Source organism: Eretmochelys imbricata, chromosome 7 (genome assembly GCF_965152235.1).
Source record: "Eretmochelys imbricata isolate rEreImb1 chromosome 7, rEreImb1.hap1, whole genome shotgun sequence".
Taxonomy (NCBI): Eukaryota; Metazoa; Chordata; order Testudines; family Cheloniidae; genus Eretmochelys; species Eretmochelys imbricata.
In genome coordinates, this window is record NC_135578.1 from 18,460,018 (window position 1) to 18,481,048 (window position 21,031).

Here is a 21,031-nt window from a genome sequence, read left to right on the forward strand (position 1 = left end):
TAGGTTTGTGTTTTTGTTTTTATTTTATTATTTCTTACATTGAGCTATCTACTAAGTGCAAAGATTTGGTGAGTGGCATTGGCTTTCATCTAATTTTAACCTATTTTCTTTTTACAGTTTACATTTTAACAGTTACTTTCCAGCATTTAAGCAAGTACAGCAATATATAACAGACTAGAACAGGCAAGAGACAGTTAAGAGAAGAGGATATGTGGAAGTGAAACATGCTTGTGCACTGGACACAGAATAAGAACAAACACCTAATCAGTTCCATTGGATTTGTGTTAAGATTCCTCTATATCCAGTCAAGTAAATGTTACCTTGCACAAACCATAGGGTTTCCCATTGTTTTATGCACATGGATAAGTTATGGATTGGACTCCCAAATGAGAGGTGCTAACATGATAAGATTCAAAGGGCTAGATCACCCCACTGGTCTTTTCCATCTGTACATTCTATGACAGAAATATTGGATTGTTCACCTGGAGATGTGAAGGATTCTGCGTTCGGTGGTGGCGGCTCAGATGTCGGATAGAAAAGCAAAAGAACTTAAAAAACATGCCATGGGATGCTGAAAGAAGCTGAATTTTAATCTCAACTCCCAACGAGGCGGCAAGGTTTGTTCACTTATTTTGCTCACTGACCGCTACTGCAGCAGAAATCAGATTAAGGAAAAGGAATTAAGGTGTGAAAAAGGCTAGTACAGCATCTGTGCGGAGTTTGAGTGAGACTCATCAAGACCTGTTTCATGTCTTCAGATGACATATGATTGTATGGAAAAAATCAAAATTAAACCACAGGTCAACTCTATGAAAAGCTGGTCAAGAAGCAAAACAAAAATAATAAAAAGAAACATGGAGTATCTTGTATTCAGTGATTAGAGAAGAGACTTAGTTATCAGACAAAATATCATGCAACCCCTAGTTCTTTCTGCATATTTTTTCTCTAGGTTAAATGTTCAGAGGAAAAATAAAATATAACTTCTTTTGCATAAACTCATACTGCTGTATTATATAGTACAGTACAGAAAGTGCAAAATATCACCCCATCAGATCAGTTATGCGTCTGATATGGTCAAATATGGCTCATGCTTTTCATGCAAGACGACAATCTGAATCAAGACCCTCGTGTACTGCTGTGCAACTTTAAATAAAGGAATGTTATCTTTTCAAAGCCTCCTTGCCTGTTTAGTCCCAATTTGTTAAGATGTCATTAGTTAATAAAAGGCCAGGGGAGAAGGGGAAATGAAACATTTCAATACTTTATAAGTTAGCCTATTTATTTTTTACCACAGGTTTCTTACTAGTCCTTGTCGGTTTTGAAATCTTCAAGACAACCTAAGTTTTGTGGTTTCTTTTTGTACACACCTAGCACTGCTATGTCGTGGAGTAGATATTTATACACTTTATCCCAGTATATAAACTAAAGGAATAAAATGTTTCACTTGGCCGTATCATATTCTGTACAACCTACTGGCTGGCTAACAGCCGCAAGATTCAGAGGTGAAACGAAGAAATCTTAAGACTGAATGCAAAGAAAAAGAAATCCACCCAGCTTGCTGAGAACGGTCACTAGATGCATTTCAATTTCTTCTCTGTAGGCCAATAGTTGAGCAAAAAACAGCATGTCTTCTCTTTTTTTTTAAATGCCAACTACTGCAGAATAGAAATTCCAGGATTGATCTTGTATTGCTTGATGCTCAGTTGCTCCACACACGCACGCACACACAAGTATTCTCAAAAAAATTAAAATCAACCAAACAACTCTAGAGAGGAAATTTCAGGGCAAGTTTCTGAGGTAAATCTACTAAAAAAAAAAATTATTGAACTTTGTACACTTTATATATATACTTCTACACAGATTGTTTATTCTCCAGTGACAATACGCAGGACAGCCATCTTATTCTGCCATACAGTTTTACTGCAATCTTGGTAAAATGCTTCTGCACCGATGTGTGTATCTATAATGGAATTGTTAGGTCTCAGGCCTACACACTGGTTTTCCTACTGAATTTTTCTTCAGAGCATAATTTTTCCATCTTTTCCTTTTAAAGAACAAGACTGTTTGCAGAGTTATGATTTCCACTCAAAAAAAAAAAAAATCCAGATATTGACTTTTTTCCACCCCTCAACTAAGAATCCCTTGCTGCAGAGCTACATGGTGCCTGATTTATCCGAGGAGCTATTGGGGTAAATCTTCTCTGTGGGCGTCACTGCAGGACTGCCCATTCCTGAACTGCTACTGCTGCTTGATCGGTGTTGAACCACTGGTCTGACGGGTCTCATGGGTGGAGGCCTAAGCTGAGCCCCAGCAAGCCGGGCTGAGAGGGCTGGTTTAAAAGTAGTCATCATTTCAGTGGTGGAACTACTGCTGCGTCTCATGGCGGCATCAGGGTCTCGAATCATGATGGTGTGAAGTGGGCTGGCAGGTTCTGAGTTGACAGAGCCCCCTTGAGGAGTCTTCATTGGCTCCAGGGTGTCAAGAACGACATCAGGGGCCTGCTTCACAGTGTTCTGTCTCTCGAGCTCACGCAGCTCATTCAGAGCAGTGCTCATGGTCTTCTCAATGTCCTGTCAATGTGATAAGCAAAAGTGTCATCAGCATCCCTGCATTTTAGCATTGCTTGGGCTTTCCTGCAGTTAACTCTGCCGTCCAGTGGAGCTTTACCCCGTCTCAGCCTAAGTGCAGTTGTTTTCTGCCTCACCATGGCCATATGCCCTTAAATCCTGAGAACTCCTGAGCTTCTGCAACTGCACTGACATGAGGTGCTGGTGCTCACCACCTCTCATGAGCTGGCCTCTAAAGAAGGAGCTGGCTCTGAGAGGAGATGTAAAACCCAGGTCCCGACCACAGGCAGGCACCATGCATCTTTGAAATCCTGCACCTTTGACATCAATGGGAGTTCTGGCAATGATTTCAAAGGCAGCAAGTCCTAAACACCCTATAATATCATGTAAAGTTAACCCCCAGAACCCAGTGCAATTCCAGGTGAGGGAATTAATTTTTGCCTACCTCCCCTATGCAGTTTGTTTGATACAATATTCTTCTCCATTCTCTGACCTAAGTTATCATGCAGTGTTGTTGTCTCTCAGCAGTTACCAAGCTCTGCTCTAGAGATGGCTGCATTTCACTGATGGGAGGCATATCCCTTGCTGTATCTACTTTTACAGATGTGTGGTAAGTCTGAATTATCTAATATTTATAAAGTGTTTTGTGGTCTTTGGATAGTGTTCAAGGTATTATCATCAACAAGAGGGAGTCAAAAGATCACTATCAGCCAGGTTAGGACCCACAGCTAGGTTTCATTAAATATAAAAGAGTTACAAAATTAGCAATATTTTCACAGGGCCAGATCCAAAGCTGGTGTAAACTGACATTGCTCCATTGACTTTGATAGAATTACTGATTTATACCACTTGAGGATCTGGCCTATGATTTTAAAAAAAGACTAAGAAAACCATTTGATATTTTGGTCTGTTCTTAGTTGTGATATATCTCCTTTCCCCTCCCCCCCCCCAACTCAGTGTTTGCAGCTGGGGTGCCACTTCCATGAGCTAGTGCATGAGAAGCATGTGAGAAGCATGTGAGAAGCATGAGTGTGTGAAACTGACAGAGGCAGATTGGTTGCCCAGTGCAAACAAACAGCAATGCAGGAAGTAAACAAAGAAAATCCAGTGGTGGAAGAGGAAATGAGACTGGAACACTTCTTTAAATATACTGTTAGCTGGACTTTTAGTTTGCCAGGACCAGCAAACAACCAACTAGAAATATTCCCAGGCTGAAAATACACCAGCACACGCCCATGTGACCTCAGTGGGAAAATGCCGGTAGGAGAGAGCAGACCTGAACTGCTCTAACTTACTCCAGAGGCTGAACTGGGCTCTGGGGGGTGCAAAGGTGGCACAAGGCACAGCTGAGTCAGACCCCAGAGCATTTACGTGGCAGGCTCTGCTTTTCACTTAACCTCTATAGCCTGCGGTAGCTTATTTCTTTCTCACCAACGCTCTCGCCGCTGGCATTTCTTCCTACATTGGGAATAATAGGCTCAAGTAGGAAGGGGCCAGTTCTCATGGTAGTGATTTGTGAAGCATCGAACAAAGCGCTCTCCTTGGCATACGCGAGATAATAATGTTTTATACGGTTCACTGCTTTGAATGGTGAAGTGGACCAACTGCCTGGAATACAAAAAGAATCCCTATTTTCCTGAGAAAAAGCAGGTCTGGAATAATGGTATTTACAACAAATCCATTTTTGAGAACAAAAATATGGCATATACCTTTAAAAATAAAGCAGACACATGGCTTAGGCTTGCTGTAGCAAAAAAGTGTCATAATAACAATGAGCAACAAAGGAACAACATGCCAGCATCAGGCAACAGCCCCCACGGAAGAGACTGAGGTGTGAAAAGCTCAAGAAGCGCTTCATTAAAACCAAACAGCTACACAAAATCTCTGGGCAGCCCAACCACCAACCTCCACAGAGGGAGGAGGCACAATCCAGAGAAAAAAAGAACCGGAGGACTTGTGGCACCTTAGAGACTAACAAATTTATTTGAGCATAAGCTTTCGTGAGCTACAGCTCACTTCATCGGATGCAAACAGTCCAGAGAAAGAAAATGCTCCCCCACTCACACCGTCCGGCCAATTTTTCTGAAAGACTGCCCAGCATGCCAACTTCCTTGAATTCAAACGCACAACATGCCTGACGTTCCACCGCCTTGCATTGTGTGCCATCACTGACACCTGTGTAAAGCAGAGGTAAACTCCGGATTCTCTCCTCTCAGTGGAGAATGGCACAGTTTTATACCTACTTTCACAGGAGGCAATAGCTACACAAGGGGGAAGGTGGTATCGCGGCTTCTGTTGTTATGTTTGGATCACAAACAACACTCTCTGATCTTGTATGTATCTGTGTATCAATGGCCCACGACAGACCTCAAAGCATCTTGCAGTTTTGTGCCCTGACTCTGGTATGAATTCTGTGAGGTAGAGTTGCCCCTGTTGTGAGTTGGAGCTGCAGCTGAAAGATCTTAGCTTCTGATTTCAACAGGTCTCACAGGCTACATGTAGCCTGGTCAGTACTTGAATAGGAGGCATCCGTTAAAAAATTAAGAGTACTTCAGGATGTGTTGCTGGTAAATTAGGAAGCAGTAATGAATCAATATTGAACCCACTGCGTATCACAGTGCTAGAGGGCACTGTGTCGCGCGAGAGAACATTTTTTGGATTAGACATAAAATGGGAGGTCTGGCCACATATGGTTACTAACAAACCTAAGGTGTGTTTTCCAAAAGCAGGGATGTTAGCCCTGGGTATCTCGATCAAATTCTTATTGGAGTAATTAAGTTCTGTCTCTTTAAATCCCCCCTGAAGTTCTAAATAGAGACAGTATTCCTCTTTAACTTCCTGTCCTGTTCATGAACAGCCACCAGATTTCATCCTACAGGTGGCTGCAATGCAGTGGTGGGTGAAGAGATTCCTCTAGATAATTGTAAAGGGCTTTGAGATGAAAGGCACTCTGTACTGTACCTCCAGTCTCCACAGCACACAGAGCCATCTCACAGCCCTCTTACCTCAGCAAGTGCTTCCGCTTCCAGAGATTTCTGATCTCCAAGACTACTGTGCCGAGTAGACCCACAGGTCGATCTCAGTGGGTGGCCATCAGACAAGGCCTTCCTGTCTGGATAATTGATGCTGCCGGCGCTGCCAAATGTGGCCATTCTGCGCTTCTCAGGGCTCTCAATCCTGCCTCTGTTGAGTGGTATTTTGTGGGGGCTGCTAGGACATGCTGCTGCTCGAGGAGGGGTGTCTATACCAGGACCCATCCCTCTTGGGGGGCTATGGGTGTCCCCTCCACTCCGACGACGAGGGATGGCTGCGCCATCAGATCTCAACCTTACTCTGCAAAGAATTCATTGAAAAGCAATTAAATTAGATCATTACCTGGCATTTCAGATTTGATTGCATGCTGTGAAATCCCCAGTGGATCAGCTCTGAAAGCCCATATCAAGTCAAAACATCAATCTTTCACCATGAAAGAACCCAGCCAACAGGGGTGCTACAAATTTTGGAGAGTGCCAAGAAGTGGCAACCATAATATTTTGAAGGCTGTTCGAACTGATGAATCTGTTCGGCTCCCTTCTAGTTTAAATATGGCATAAATAGTACAAGTTGTTCTCTGGTTCTTACTGCATCGTAACATTGTAATTATCCTGCCCTCAATGGTGTGTCACAATATATTTGTCTTTCACAGTAAAAGGCCACCCGTGCTTTCATACCAAAGTGGATCAATTGCCCTACCGGCCCATTACTCCCCCAAATCCATAGTCTGGAATATGATCTGTCGGAGACTGGATGTCATTCTTTGATGAGGCTTTATCATCCAGCAAGGGTCCACTGCTTGCCTCGCTGTCTGCCTTCTGACTCAAACTGTCGGAGAATGCATCATCCCTATGAGAAATGAAACTCTGCATCAGGCAGGCAGATAACGGAGTGCCTCACACATGAAAGAAGAGTGTGGCCTCTTAGCATTTTCATACCTTTGGAACCCTAATGCATCCACTCCAACCAGGGGGGGAAATAACATTCATTAGCACCCAACAAGGAGAGAGTGGGGTCTAGCGGAAGAAAAGGAGGCCAGTCTTGAGTCCTAGTCTTGGTTCTGCCATTGTGTCACCTGGGGCAAGTCCCTAAACTAGAAGCCGAAATCTTGGCCTGAACATCCTCAAACCAGATCCAAAATTAACAGTGAGCTGAACCCGAGCCCCAGATCCAAACTCCCCTGAAGTTAGGGAAAGTTTGACTCTAAGCTTCATGGCTCAGGCCTGGTCTCTACAAACCTCCCTGTGCTTCAGTTTAGCCATTTATAATGCAATCCTAGGTACCGTACCTATTCCACAGAGGCATGATGAGACACAATGAGTGAGTGTTTGTCCGGGGCACTTGAATCCTTGGATTAATGGCCATCTAGATGCAGTGTAAGCCTCAAAGATAATCAATGGTGCAGTGCCAATTTACACCTGCCGAGGATCTAACAGTGAATCTGGACTGCTCAACTCTATTCTTTTATGGAGCCAATGACTGACATGTTTCAAACCTCTTGGAGTTTTACTAATTATTTAGGTGCTGTTCTACTCTTGAACAAGCAACAGCATCTGAGCCAGTAACAAGAGAAAGGTACACATGACCAGCTAGAAACTTGGCAAGGAGACAAAAAAAATAAACTCAGCACGTGGCTCGGTTCAGTTATTGGCCACCCCATGGAAGGTACAAATATCTTCACACTAGTTACTTATGAAACTAGGGAGCAGTGTTGGGGAGCGGACAGGCAACCTAACTGCTCTGGTAGGCAGAAGAGCCTTTCATGGTAAGAAACCCAAACCCTCAGATGTGTGCTTTCCTGAAAGGCTCAGCTGGTAACATGACATGAGCAGAGGCCCCAGGTCTTTCACACCTTTGGGCATCAGAAGCTGAGGGTGCAGTGGAAGGCTGAAACTTGGAGCTTGGGACAAGGTCCCTGGATGTCCTGCGTCCCTCTGAAATATCTGGTAGTCACTGACCATTTATGGCCTGATCCAAAGTCCATTAAGCTGGTGGAAAGACTTCAACAGGCCTGGGGAACAGGCTCAGAGCAAATGCTCTTTTGTTTCCTCTGCCACCAGGGTAGCTCTGTATGTAACATGCCTTTGGTGTCTGCATTAGCTTCTTCCCTAAAATTTCCCACCCAGCTCCACTGTTCTAATGTACAATGACTGCTAGCACTTTCACTACAGAGGCATCTAAACACCTCCTGTATCCAGAGCCCAGCCCCCATGTAAGTTAGAGCAGTCATTGTGGCTTTTTCTCAGCTGCCTATAGGCCACGCTGTGGTCTCAATAGCTGGAGCATGCATGCACCCTCTTGCCTCTGACATATCCCTGTTCCAGGGTATCCAAGGAGGGGCTGACAAAGAGCTGCCTGCACCTGCTCTATGCTGTGCAGGTAACACCTGTGCACCAGGGGAATTCCCAGCTCGGAGAATCTGACGGGAGTGGTGCAAAAGGGCTGGAACACAGTCAAGAACTGGACTGTTTTTAGTTTAATATGTTTAATCATCACTTGAAAGTGGGGGAGTGGGAGGGAGTCAGATTAAAACGAAAAAGCGTGACGAAGGCTGTGTAAATTGCTGAAAGGCCTGAGCACCTGAGAGACTGCCAATTGCTCCTGGGAGAAATCCATTTGGGATCAAATAAGCTCCCTGGCTGTCCTCTAGGGCCCAATGCTGCAAAGTGCTGAGCATCTTCAACTCCCACTGCAGTCACATTGCAAAAGGAACTCAGCACCGGCCAGGACTGAGCCCCAAGTTTCTGATAAAGGCCCCAAGGAGCCCATCCTTGCAAATCCTGCTCATTTTATTTCTTGGCAAAGAAATGCCCTGCAAGGGTTGTCCACATGCAGGTTTGTTTCACAAAAAACCAGCAAAAAATAAATGTCAGTTGATGGACAAAAATGCGGTAGATATTTACTAAGATTTTTTTCAGGCTTCATCCCATTTCAGACCCCACAGAGCGTATCTATCCCGGGAGCAGGTTTAATTGTAAAAATCAGCCACATCAGGTACATTGTTACATATTCTGATTTGTATTTATTATGCTGTGCAGATAAATTAGCCCCCAATACTGTCTGGTTAACAGTTCACCTAATGAAAAAAAAAAGTGCTCTCATTTAGTAGTCAAAGAATTATTGGATGCAAAATAATGCAACAGTACATGTCAGAAATTGTCTGCCTATATTGCTGGCTCAGCTCTTTCATGTATGTATTCAATAATACAGTGCTGAAAGAGACACGCAGTGGTTTAATAATTGCCATTCAAGCAAAGAACAAAGGTAAGAAGATAAAATTTATTTGCAATCAAAGATGGGAAGAATTCTTAAAACAAATAAAAGAACATTTTAAAAAGTTGCCAAGTGACTTAGGAGCCTCCCAAGTCCCATTTTCAAAAGTGACTTGGGCACTTAGGAGTGGCTCATTGACTTTCAATGAGACTTTGGCTCCTAAATGCCTGAGTCACTTTTAAAAATGGGAATTGGATGTTTTTGAAAATTTTGCACCAAACTCCCAAAGCAAATTAAGGGGAGAAAAAAAACATTACAGTTCATCCAGTGAGTGTAGATTACAAATGTCTTGCTTAAGAGGTATGGATTAATTGTTAGAGCACAGGACCAAAAGCCAGGAATTCCTGATTCTTGGCTCCAACACTAGACCTCTCTGCCTCAGTTTCACCATCTGTCTGAGCTTGACACCCACTCACCTGCACCACAGGGCTTTTGAATGATTAGTCAATGTCTGTGCAGTGTTTTGAAAATGAGCAGAGCTACAAGTGTTATTATTCATGATGGCTTTCGATTTGAACAGCATTTTACAAAGAAATCAGTCAAGATTTAACGCCTGAGGCCAAGACTTTCTGAAACAGGAGCCTACCGTTACCTGCCTTAGCTAAGATTTTCAAATGAGCCTCAAGGAGTCAGGTGCCCAAATGCCACTGAAATTCAATGAGGCATTTAACTCCCTTAGGCTCCTTTGGAAACACCGGCCCTGTGCCCATATTTTAGATACTTAAATAAACGGGCAGATTTTCAAGTGTGTGCAGACCCAATGGCTTGCACTGAAGTTAACAGGACTTTTGTTTCTTTCACAAACAGCTTAAATCCTGGCTTTTGGACATCAGGGATGTGCAGGCCCCCCACAAGCTCTCAGCACTTTTGAAAAATCAGGCCACTCATTTAGGTGGCTAAATAAGGCTGTAGAAGCCTAACTGTAGACACAATTTTGACACTCTTGCCCCACTTAAATTGCCCACTCACATGTCTTGTACAACTATGTACTGATGTGGTATGAGGCCATCCACACCGTTATGGCGCCCTTCCCACCAGTCCTCCGATGCACGATGGTACAAGAGGAGCGAGGCTCCTTTCTTAAAGGAGAGCTCTCGCAGGGACCGACCAATGTAGTCAAACTTCGCTATTGCTTCAATCTGTTCCACTTCTGAAAAAGAGAGAAAACAAAACATATATAGGCATGGTCTCCTCAGAAATCACCTGAGCCCCATCAGAGGCCTCATACCCACATGACATTGATACGACTCTCCATGCTTCCTGACAACATTTTCTACTATGTACTGTCCATCCTTCTAGGGCTGCTAAATTCTCATTGGTTTTCCAGACTCCCATGCAAGAGGAGACAAAGAAAAGCTACAAAGCTAATGGGAAGTAATTAAAATTTCATTGCATGTAAGTGATGTTTCCAGCTGTGCCACCACATTTATTCATGGCCACCCATATTTATAAAGTCTTTTCTTTTGGTTATGGATTCCAATTCTTCCTAGGTGGGGGACATTGTACATGTCACTCACATCCCTGGGATCAAATCAGCACTTGGCTACTGCTTCAGATTAGATTTCACCCCTTTTCTTTATTCTGGAGGCAGTTTGGTCTGAATTATTAATGGGTAGCAAATACTCTCGGAGGATTCCCATCGGGAGAGTGAATATAAAACCTGAGCTATGCTGATACCCACCATCCATCATCAAATCACTTCTCTAGACTCCCCCCACTACTCTGCCACACCGCACCCCATCCAATCTGAGCGCCACCATTCATCAGATATTTCAGAATCAGTGTCTAGAGGCCAGATTTTCAAAAGAGCTCAGCTGCCATTACAGCACCAAAATTAAGTGGCCAGGTTTCCAAAACATGCAGCAGCAGTCAGTGCACTGAGCAATTTTTAAAATCTGGCCCAGAGTGTCACCATGGGAGGGGCTGGGTGCTGAGCACTTTTGAAAAGCTGTCTTTTATTTAGGTGCCTGACAAGTAGCAGAGCTCTTTTGAAAATCTGGTTCCAATTGTGAACGCTGAGCACTTGAAAAATCAGACCAGCAACTCTCCTGAAAAGCTGTTTTTGCAATAGCAAGGCAGAGACGACATCTCCCTCAGGATTGTGAGAGCGCTAGACTGCACAGTGCATTACTTAAAGCAGTTTATCAGATTCACATTAAATGCAAATTATTGGATTTAGGCAGCAGTGTGCACCACTCAGCCCACTATCAAGGCCATCAGTAGGTGCCAGCAAGAGAACAACTTATGTAGCTTGGTTTTCTTCGACACCTGCTTCTTGTTTTTAAGCCCTACCTGCAATGCAGAAAAATGGGGACCAACAGGGGCAGCAGCAAAGCTAAATAGGGCAAATTAACCTTGATCTTTCAGATCTGCCCCATTCTCATTAAAATATGGAAACTTCCTTCATTCCATCTGCTGCCTCTTTGAATTGCAGGCTCAGCACCTGCTGGTAATCAGGATCTGACCTACCCTTCTGCTTAGCAACAAAGCAGGAATGAGGCGGGCAGTGCTAGGGAGGGGGAATCTGCAAGATATTGACAGACTCCCCAGTCTTCTCTCTCTTGTGACACCATCCCCCATTGTTTGAGATGTTCCTTTGTGCTAGATCGGTCACCCTACGATACATATTTTTGCTCAGTACAAATGATGTGACATTTGGGGCTATTACGGGAGGGAAGGCAGATCAATGGAGGAAGCTCACTGGAGAAACATAATAGGGAGGCTATCAGAGGAGCTTTCAGAGCCCTGATAAAATATTGAGCTTTTCAGCAGGGAGTGTGCATGGGGGGTAAAGAGAGAGACAGAGTATGTAAATTCATCAAATAAAGCCGCTCTTCTTCTCCACACTTGCATCACAGTTAATCACCCGGAAACTCAATCAGAACTATTAATGTGACCATCCAAGCATAAAATTGGCTAAATGGCAGCTTGCTCTCCTTCACCTTTGAGTCACAGTAGCTCCAGTTTGCAAAAACGTAGAGTGCCTTTTTTGTTAAAGACCCATTTCCAATCATCTGAATTATTAGATGAATTATTACATCTCCTTCCTGCCCCTTGTGCCATCTTTTTACAGGGCACCAATTAGGGCCACTTATGCCATTTCCACATCAAGTGTCAGAAAGGCATTCAGGGTTTTACAGCAGTCGAAGAAATCAGTGGAAACAACCGCAATAAAGAAAGTAGACCACAGGTGTGCATAGCAGTGCCTCACACAGATTTTAAAGTGCACCTTCACTCTGCAAAGTAACTCAATTAAAAAGGCATCTGGGACTCTGGCTTTATCATCTCTTAATAATCCCAAGACAAATTTGTTTAGTTTACAATTATTTTTCCAAAAAGCCACAGCTGCAAATGCAACCTGGATATGGAAAGCAAACTGGGCTCTATTTTGGTTTGTGCATCACAGCTAGAAAAGAAAGATTCTGCCCTCATTGTCACCTAAGCAATGCCCTTACAATCAGCATAGATTTCAGTGAGGGATAACTAGGTCCCTCATGTGGAATTTAGTTAACAAGTCTGTTGCCAGAACAGAATCCAGCACCTCCCGTCATAGCTGCCTCAGCTCCACAGGTCTGAAAGGAGTCAGACAAAGTTCAGATTTATTCGTGTCACTAAAGAAAGCAGACCTGACTGTGAATAAATAGAGGGAGCAGATGTTTTGAAGAAGAACGGAACCACTTTGGCTAAGGTTTCTCTTCAGAGTAGGGCCATTGGGTGGGTGTGACCCACAGCCCACTGACGTCAATTGAAAGACCCCAAGTGATTCCAGTAGGCTTTGGATCAGTCCCTTGAAATTCATGACTCTTCCTGTGGTACGCACAAGAACGTGGAGGTGAATGGAAAGGGGGTCTCAAATACAACAGGCCCTCCCCGCTGCCCTAGGCTGTACTTGTTGGTCACTTTCACACAGCAAGTCTCTATTGCTCTTTCCCCCACCACTCACATATCCATCAGGTGGTGACCATATTGTAAAAACAGGGGCCAAAAGCCAGCCTGGTCACCTGAATTCCAAATTAAAAAGAGAAGAGCTCACTGTCGGGATTAACGGGAGTATAAGGGGCAGTTCTGAATGCACTGTTTTAAAGCTCTCACAATACCACGGAATGAGACAGAAATGAATCCTGTGGCCTCCTGCACTCCCCTGGCCATGGTCTATGTTGATTAGATCCCTCTAGAGTGTTCATTAATATGCACATACACTGTCAGGCACATTGCAACATCTTCCCCCCTAAACAACCATATGGTAGTCCAAGCTAATTTGATTAGGAGCAAAATACACATTGCTTTCCTCCACACATGTTCCCCTGGCTCTTCCTACTCAGACTCAATTTTCCGCTGTTTATGTCTACACTCACCATCATCGCTGGTGTGTGGCTCCGTGCCGTTGTCATGGTCCACTTCATCAATGGTGCCCGGCTCGCTGTGGGGGCTGTCACTAACATTGAACAGTTGAAAAAAAGATACAAATGTAGCTTAAAAAAGAAGAATTAGATTCTACTTGCAGACTACACAGTAAAACAAGTTCTTGGGGCAAAATCCTGATGCCACTGAAGTCCATGGGAGTTGTGCCTTTGACTTTAAAGGGGCCAGGATTTCACCCTTTGTTTGTTTTCAAATCATGGCTCATCTCTGAACTTGCTCTCAGAAGACAGAGACTCTCATTCTATGAAATTCATATACAGGGCCTGAATCTCCACTGTCCAGCACCTCATGTCATCACTTACACCTGTGCAAAGCAGGGGCAAAACAAATTCTCCGTTCACCCACTCGGTCTCAACGGTGGTATCATTTCACACTCTTATTGTACAGGCATTCATTGTGACAGCAGGTGCGAATCATGGGAGGCCCACAGGGATGAATGAAAGCTTTAAACACCTTGAACTTCAGGAATTTTGATCTAAAATTTTGGTTGAGTCCATTATAAAAACACTGACTCACTGTAAAAATTCAGATCTGAATCCAGGTTTGGATTTCAAGTACCCCCAAAATTCCTTGGTATCGATTACTGAGATCCTTTGTTTGAGCCTGGGTTAACGTCTTATAGTTTCCTCTGAATTGTGACTTTAAAGGGGCTCTTTCTGCAGCAGAAATGACCTGTGCAGTAAATCTTGCCCATTCCCCAATTCTGATAAGCAGAACTCTGAAGTGAAAACTCCCATTGAAGCAAGTGTTCCTTTTTAACATTCTCAAGAGAAGGCCGGAACAAGACATATAGAGAGATGGGTCCCAAGCCAAACACTGGCTTCATAATCTTGAGTCAATGGAACTTTTGTATGCGTAACAACTGAGTAAAGAACTATAGGACTTCGATCAAAATTCCCAATTCAGGAGAAATTTGGTCACAACAACTGACCTAAAATTCAGCTTCTGTGTTAACAAGATTAACAAGTATGAAATCTTAGACCTAGAGAATTTTTGTTTAGCATAAATGCAAATACATTTTTAGAAAAAAAAAACCCCAACTGTTGTCCTGAACTAATGTGGGAGGACTGGAAAGAGAATACTAACCATAAGCAAACTAGTCCATTGTCACTAGCAAAGCTGAGAGAAATGTGAAACATAACCAAGTTGCTACAGAAAAGCAAAGCAGATTTGTCAAATTCTCTTCGTTTTACTAATCTATGGTGTTACAGTAGAACCTCGATTTTAGAACCCCCAAACTTACAAATGACCAGTTCTACAAAGCATTTTCTCAACAAGGGTGTGGGAAGTGATGTTGATGAAGAACAAGCCGACATCCCTTCACATCCCAAAGCCCTCAATGCACTGGAAATGGCTTTGCAGTGGTTTGAAGGACAAGAAGAAAACGCCGCTGTGCACCATTCTGCAACGTATGCATTGCACTGACTTTAAGTTTGAGATGTTCTGTTTCATGACGTTTGTGATTTTATGAACTCCTCTGTTCCCAGGGAGTTGTCAAACAGGGGTTCTACTGTTTGGATAAGGATGCAGTAGCAAGGGATAAAGCCAGATCCTCAGCTCATGTAAACGAATGTCCTTCCAGCCAAATCAGTCAGTTGTTCCAATTTACATCAAATTTACATCAGTTGAGAATCAGATCCATGATGTTTATAACAGGAAGAACTGAATGAATTTCCACCTGGGGTTTACCCCAGACCTGTAAGGCCTGAGTGCTTGGCCCAAACTTCCCAAAGGCATTCTGCCCATCCCAATCTCTTAAATAGCTGCTTTTATAAGCCATTTCCCAGAACTCATGTGAACTGCAGTTAACCCCTTGTTCATCAGGCACCAACTAGTAGCCCTGCATTGTCATAGACTCACTCTTGGCTTACAATGGAAAAAGATAAAGCTAGAGAGAGAAGTCTGGCCCTGTTTAGAGCACTAAAGTTGCTTATTTCAATCACCCATGTCTTACCAATACTCTTCCCCTCCAGTCATGCATTTCTCATACACAGGTCCTTCCAGCTCTCTGTGGTTGGGGAAGATGCCCTCGTGATTTATGATGATGGTTTTGATGACCTCATTTACATGGGCTTGGCAGGACACCGGATCCTGCCCGTCTGGAATGTGCATCAAAGTTGGTCCAAAGCAGATGGCCAGGTTGTAGGGATCCATCATGTTCTCATCACTGTACTGTGACAAGCTGCAAACACAAGCAACCCACAGGTAAAGTTCTGAGCCGTCTAATGTTGGCGCCAAAACCCAGCACTACAGAGAGTTCATGCAGTCATGCCTAGGAAAGACATTAAACCAGAGCAGACACCAAAATATTAACAAACAAAATGCCTGTCAGCATTTGACTTGACAAGAAAAGGGAGGCCTCTGGAAGAGAGGGGAGCTAGCAGCTCAGTTAAATAAGAACCAGATAAACAGACTCACTGATTGAGGAAAGCAAAGAGGTATCTCATGACAACAATGACGGCTCGGGGCAGAGTAATGATGATTTGCTGGATCTGGTGCACTCTTTCTGCAGGGTTCTCCATTTCTGGAACACAAGAATACATGGTAGAGTTATATGGTCAGGCACTTGCCTGAAGGGTTCTAGTGGCTAAACAACATAGTAAAGCATGGACTTTTATCCAGATCTAATAGCCTGACATGTAAGGGGGAAAAAACTTTGTGTTTCCAGACAGATCTGATTTATAATATGACACTAACGACCAAACATAGAAACATGTCTACCAAAATTGTGCAGCTCTGTGTGTACAAATGCCCATTTATGCCTGTAAATGTAGAATTTGCATGGAGAAATTCAGCGCATGCATTAAATTCTGCATCTAATTGAAACTAGATATTTCCATGGCTACATCTTTATTACCAGTATTTATACATTTGATCCCTAAACAGCTACTGCCATTTTCCAAAGGATTTGATAACAAAAGTTCTTCAGCTTTCCTATCCTACTTCTGTTTTAATTTTCTTTACTGCTTTATGGGCCTAATCCTGAGGTCCTTACTTAAGCTTGGTCTACACTAGAAAATTAAGTCGGCTTATCTGTATCACCTATGGGGTGTGAAAAATGCACATCCCTGAATGCCGTAGTTAAACTGGCCTAACGCTCAGTGTAGACAGCCCGAGGTCAACATTAGATCTGTTGACCTAGCTATCGCCTGTTGGGGAAGTGGCTTATCTACACCAGCTTGAGAACTCCTCCCATCGGCGTAGGTAGTGTCTACGCTGAAGAGCTGCGGTGGTGCTGCTGTAGTAGCATTTCAAGTGTAGACAAGCCCTTAGTCTTTCACTGAATCCTTGCTCTGTTTTTACTCACGTCAAACTCCCATCGACCTCAAATGAGAGTTTTGCCGGAGTACACTAACTCAGGACAGGATTTATCCCTCTATGCACACCATCAAAGCTAACATACTGTATTCAAAGCTGATCTATTTCTTTATGAAGTGTGACTTCAGGGACGTAGCGTGAGCACAGTGTTGGGAATACAGATGAGCGCACTGGTTTACATATGACCCACGCTATTCCCTGAACCTTCACTGCAGCTAAAGCACTTTTCCATGGCCCAACCACAGAACTAGACTCAACCTGAGCAGAGCCTTTACTCAAGGTGACAGTTTAATTAGCTTATCCCATATTCCCCCCACCCCACCCCACCCCCTTTTTTTTTTTTAAATTGGGTGTCTCTGCTGTCCCAGGTTCTGTCTAAAATGGTACAAGAAAAGTGACTTCCAGGGCATTTCTGATCCAAAGAGAAGCAATCAATACCAAAGATTTTGTGAGAGCAGACACTCTTAGGAAATTCCCTGTCCAAGCTGGATGATCCAAGAGAGATTAATACTCGACGGGTACGTTTTACACAGCCACAGCAGTGGACCTCAGTTGTCTCAGGTTACCAAGGCTTCCGCTAGCACTCCAAAAACAGCCCAAGCCGCAACATCTACACCGCTAATTTTAGCGCAGTAATGCAAGCCCCATGAGCTCGAGTCTGTCGATCCAAGCTGGGAGGCTCATTGCCGCAGGCTCCGTAGATGTACCCTAAATGAACTGCCTGATGTTCGGGTGCTTAGTCAAACTGTGAACCTTGCTGAAGTTTGCTTATCACGCTGAAACACACAGGCTGCACGCAGCTGGTCAATATTTTTTGTTCAAACGCTTTTCAGTGACTACTGGCCAGATTTCAAACATGGAAATACTGCAGAAAACATTTTGATTTTCTCAAAGTTTTCCATTCTTTGAAGAAAATATTATTTTATTCTTTATTTATCATCATTTGCGGTGGTCAGTGTTTGTTGTTTTGGTTTTGCTTAAGGAGGGGGCTGATTTAAATTAAATTTTTTTAAAAATTTAAAAATAAAGGAATTTTTTAATCCAAACAAGATGACAATGATGAATGATCTGTATTGAAACCCAGTGGAACAAAACCCTCTCAGCAAATTTCAAAATGTTCATTAATAAAAAATATTTCAACCAGCTGTAACAGAGAGGTTTTAATGGATGTAATCATACCTACATCCCTTTATAACTGGGGCACACCAGTGAATTGTGACCCTCTAGAATCAGAATTCCTTTTCTGTCCATTTCCTTGGCATGTGCATTTGAGAAAGGTTTCCATGTAAACTCTCAGCTCCCAGCTGAGCAAAAGTGACAGGCAGCCTCTCATATGTTAAGGAAGGAAGACGCTCTCATATCACATAAACAGTGAATTATATGGCACTGCAGCCTTCCGGGGCATTCAAAGGCCCTATGACATGTGCAATGCCACCTGCTGCAAAAAGTCACTCAGAATAGTTTAGAGTGAGCCAAGGGAAATCAAACAGGCTTTCTGTTTTACTGCAGTAGAGAGTCCAGAGAGACTTCTCAGCTGAGTCAACCTTTCTGCCTTAGTAAGCTCGTGGGCCAGAACAGTAAGTACAAGGCTTGATCATTTTACAGCATTTTGTTTTTGAGTGGTTTTCAGATGTAGACGTTTTCCCAACCCATTTAGGTTGAGAGAGACATTATATAGCACACATTTATTGGACAGAAAAAAGGAAGACATTTAGTATACATGTACCATCAGCAGCACTTGCTGTAAACGAAAGGTAGGAAAGAGGAGAAGAAAAGCTATAAAACCGTTTTTTTTAAAAGAGGGGGATAAGGAAGAAGAAAAGAAAAGGAAACACTAAGAAAAGGAACCAGAAAATTAACCACTGATGTATGCTAGGAATCACTCCCAAAGGCTCTTATAATTCTGCTAACTGGCCCCAGTTCAGCAAGGTACTTAAGTGCATGCCTAACTTTTAAGAACGTAAGTAGTCACCTTAACTCCTGTGGGAATATTCATGTGTTTAAGGTTAAGCATACACGTACCTACCTTTTTGAATTGGGACCTTGGGCCAGATCCAATGCCCATTCACGCCTATGGGCTTCAGCGGGGGCTGGATCAAGCCTTTTGCAGCCTTGCTTGCGACTGTCTTTGTAAGAGGCAGCCTGTGTCAGGTGCGTGAATGCTAGAACCGTGCAAAATTCAGCACTTTCATTTTGTGAAACTGTTAGTGAAAATCGCTTCCATTGTGTGGGATGCTTGCACACATACACCCTCTGCGTCACAGACTTTGCTGTATGTAACATTTTGACAGGAATAGTCATTTTATACAACAAAAATATGAGGCAATGAATTTTCTAAGCCTACTGACACAAGCCTATGTCGCTGAAAAAATGAGCATACCTTCGGCACATCTTACTAGAAACAGGCCAATTTGAATGTCACCCACCCCTAGGTGTAACCCATTTCTTCAGGTTCTGCTGAATCTTTAGCATTTTTGTACACTAACATTGAGGGGAAAGATTAGACATGAGCAGTAAAGGCCCTGATTAAGCAAAGCACTTAAACGTGTGCTTATCATTAAGCAAGTGAATACTCCTATTAGAATATTCACATACTTCGACAGGTGCTTTGTGACTAGGGCTGAAGTCTATAAATTCTGGATATTTCTTTTGTAAAATAAAACTAAGAGCAAGCATTTTATGCACAAATGCACACCAAGCTCCCCTGTCATTTCTAAAACTGCAGGTTCATCCCACCAGTTGCCCTTTCCCTCAAGGGCACTAAGAGAGTCCATCACTTGGCAATACATATTCACTGCAACCAGGAGATACTGGGAGAAATATAATTAAGTCTGGGAAATCAGAGTTTTTTCCCCCTGGGTCCATTAGTTTGAGAAGAGCAGGGTGGAATGTTTTGAGAAGAAAAACAATCAACCTGAACCTTCACCCTGAAATTCAAACCCAAAAACTTTGTAAGGTTCAAGGTATCTGAAACAACCCCACCCCCACCATTCACGACCCTCAGCACTTTCCAGATTTGTTTGGGATGTGAAATGCAAATGGTCAAATACCATGAGAAAGACTGGTCTCTTGAGGCTGTTTGAGCCCAATTTTTGCAGACAGAAGAGGTTCGGAAGAGGTTTTGATGCTTATCTGTACTGATGGGCTTATCTACCGCTACTTCTCTGTTTAATGGAGGATACGGTCTTGCAGCTGCAAAATCTAAGGAACCTACCTATGTCTCACTGCTGGTACTTACTTATAGTAGATATCAAATCTTGAAACCTTTCCTTAGGAAAGAGTGGGTTTTCCAGTCCTCGGAAATAGAGCTTTAAGACCCCAGCAACCGAATTAATATCACGTTCATTTTGATCGTCAGCGAGAGGGTCTTCACCTGAAGACACAAAAGATTTATTTCCAGCATTCTTTCCTAGCTGAATTAGGCAGCAAGCACCACTCAGCTAACTAGAATTGGAAAACCAGAAGCTCTGCATTGATAAAAAAAAAAGCAACACATGCAATGGCAACACTATGTAGTTTCCCAGCAAGTCAATGGCTTAATAAGATATTGTGTTAAGCAGCATCATGCCGAGACATTCTATAGTCCAGCCTATGGTAATCAGGGGAATGCCGGTAATTGTCACAGTGTGGGTTTTAAAACATTCCTGAAGGTTAGTGGTGTTATTTGGTTCTTTTTCATAGTTTTCAGCCCAATACATCTTTTGCATTCAGTGTGTCAGACAACTCAAGGTAGAAAGACACAGTGGTACGGGACAGCATCAAAAGACGGGACCTGCTGGATGATGCAATCATGTCCCAGTTCACCTGTGTTACACTGAAATCAATGGAATAGTATTGGCCAGCTCAACAAGTGCATTGTATGGTGATAAATCTGTAGGTGGAGATTTTCAAAGGTGCCTAAGGATTTGGATGCCCAGTTCCTATTAAAATGAATGGTAATTGGGCAACCAAGTCCCCTGGTTGGCTTGGAAAACCCCAGCTGGAACCTTCAATGGTGGTCATGTGCTCACAACCTTCCCCAGCCACCAACAGCTATTTTAAAGTATTTATGGAGTCACGGATTCTATGGCCCAAATTGACCATCTAATCTGACCTCCTGTCTAACATAGGCCATACAATTTCACCCAGATCAATTTTTATATAAATATAAGGCCCAATCCTGCAACCCTTACATGTCTGGGTGTTTTTGACCAGGCGGAGGCTCATGGTTATTCATTTTTAATAAACTATGTCATCTGGAGGTCAATTTTACATTTACTCCCTGTGTTACGAGTTAAGATGAGCCTTTGCGAAGTTTGTCAGTCTTTTCCCTATGTATAAGAGTGATAAAGGATAGCTAACATACACAATTTTGCATTGGCCCCATCAAGCACAGAGGGACAAGAAGAGGTCCTCATCATCCCCGTTTTCTGTTATCC

General features: G+C 43.1%; 1 protein-coding gene across 2 annotated transcripts in view; it reads right to left on the bottom strand.

Moving 5' to 3' along the window:
• Window positions 1-2,153: 2,153 nt before the first annotated feature.
• SRGAP3 (SLIT-ROBO Rho GTPase activating protein 3) overlaps window positions 2,154-21,031 on the bottom strand; it is a 218,649-nt gene continuing 199,771 nt past the window's right edge. For both annotated transcript variants that reach the window (XM_077821475.1, XM_077821474.1), the window contains exons 15-22: window positions 19,852-19,986; window positions 15,714-15,819; window positions 15,250-15,477; window positions 13,229-13,308; window positions 9,843-10,023; window positions 6,300-6,449; window positions 5,573-5,900; window positions 2,154-2,570 (exon numbers count right to left, since the gene is read on the bottom strand). In XM_077821475.1, coding sequence (XP_077677601.1) covers window positions 2,154-2,570; window positions 5,573-5,900; window positions 6,300-6,449; window positions 9,843-10,023; window positions 13,229-13,308; window positions 15,250-15,477; window positions 15,714-15,819; window positions 19,852-19,986 — 1,625 coding nt within the window. The remainder of the gene's footprint in view (window positions 2,571-5,572; window positions 5,901-6,299; window positions 6,450-9,842; window positions 10,024-13,228; window positions 13,309-15,249; window positions 15,478-15,713; window positions 15,820-19,851; window positions 19,987-21,031) is intronic.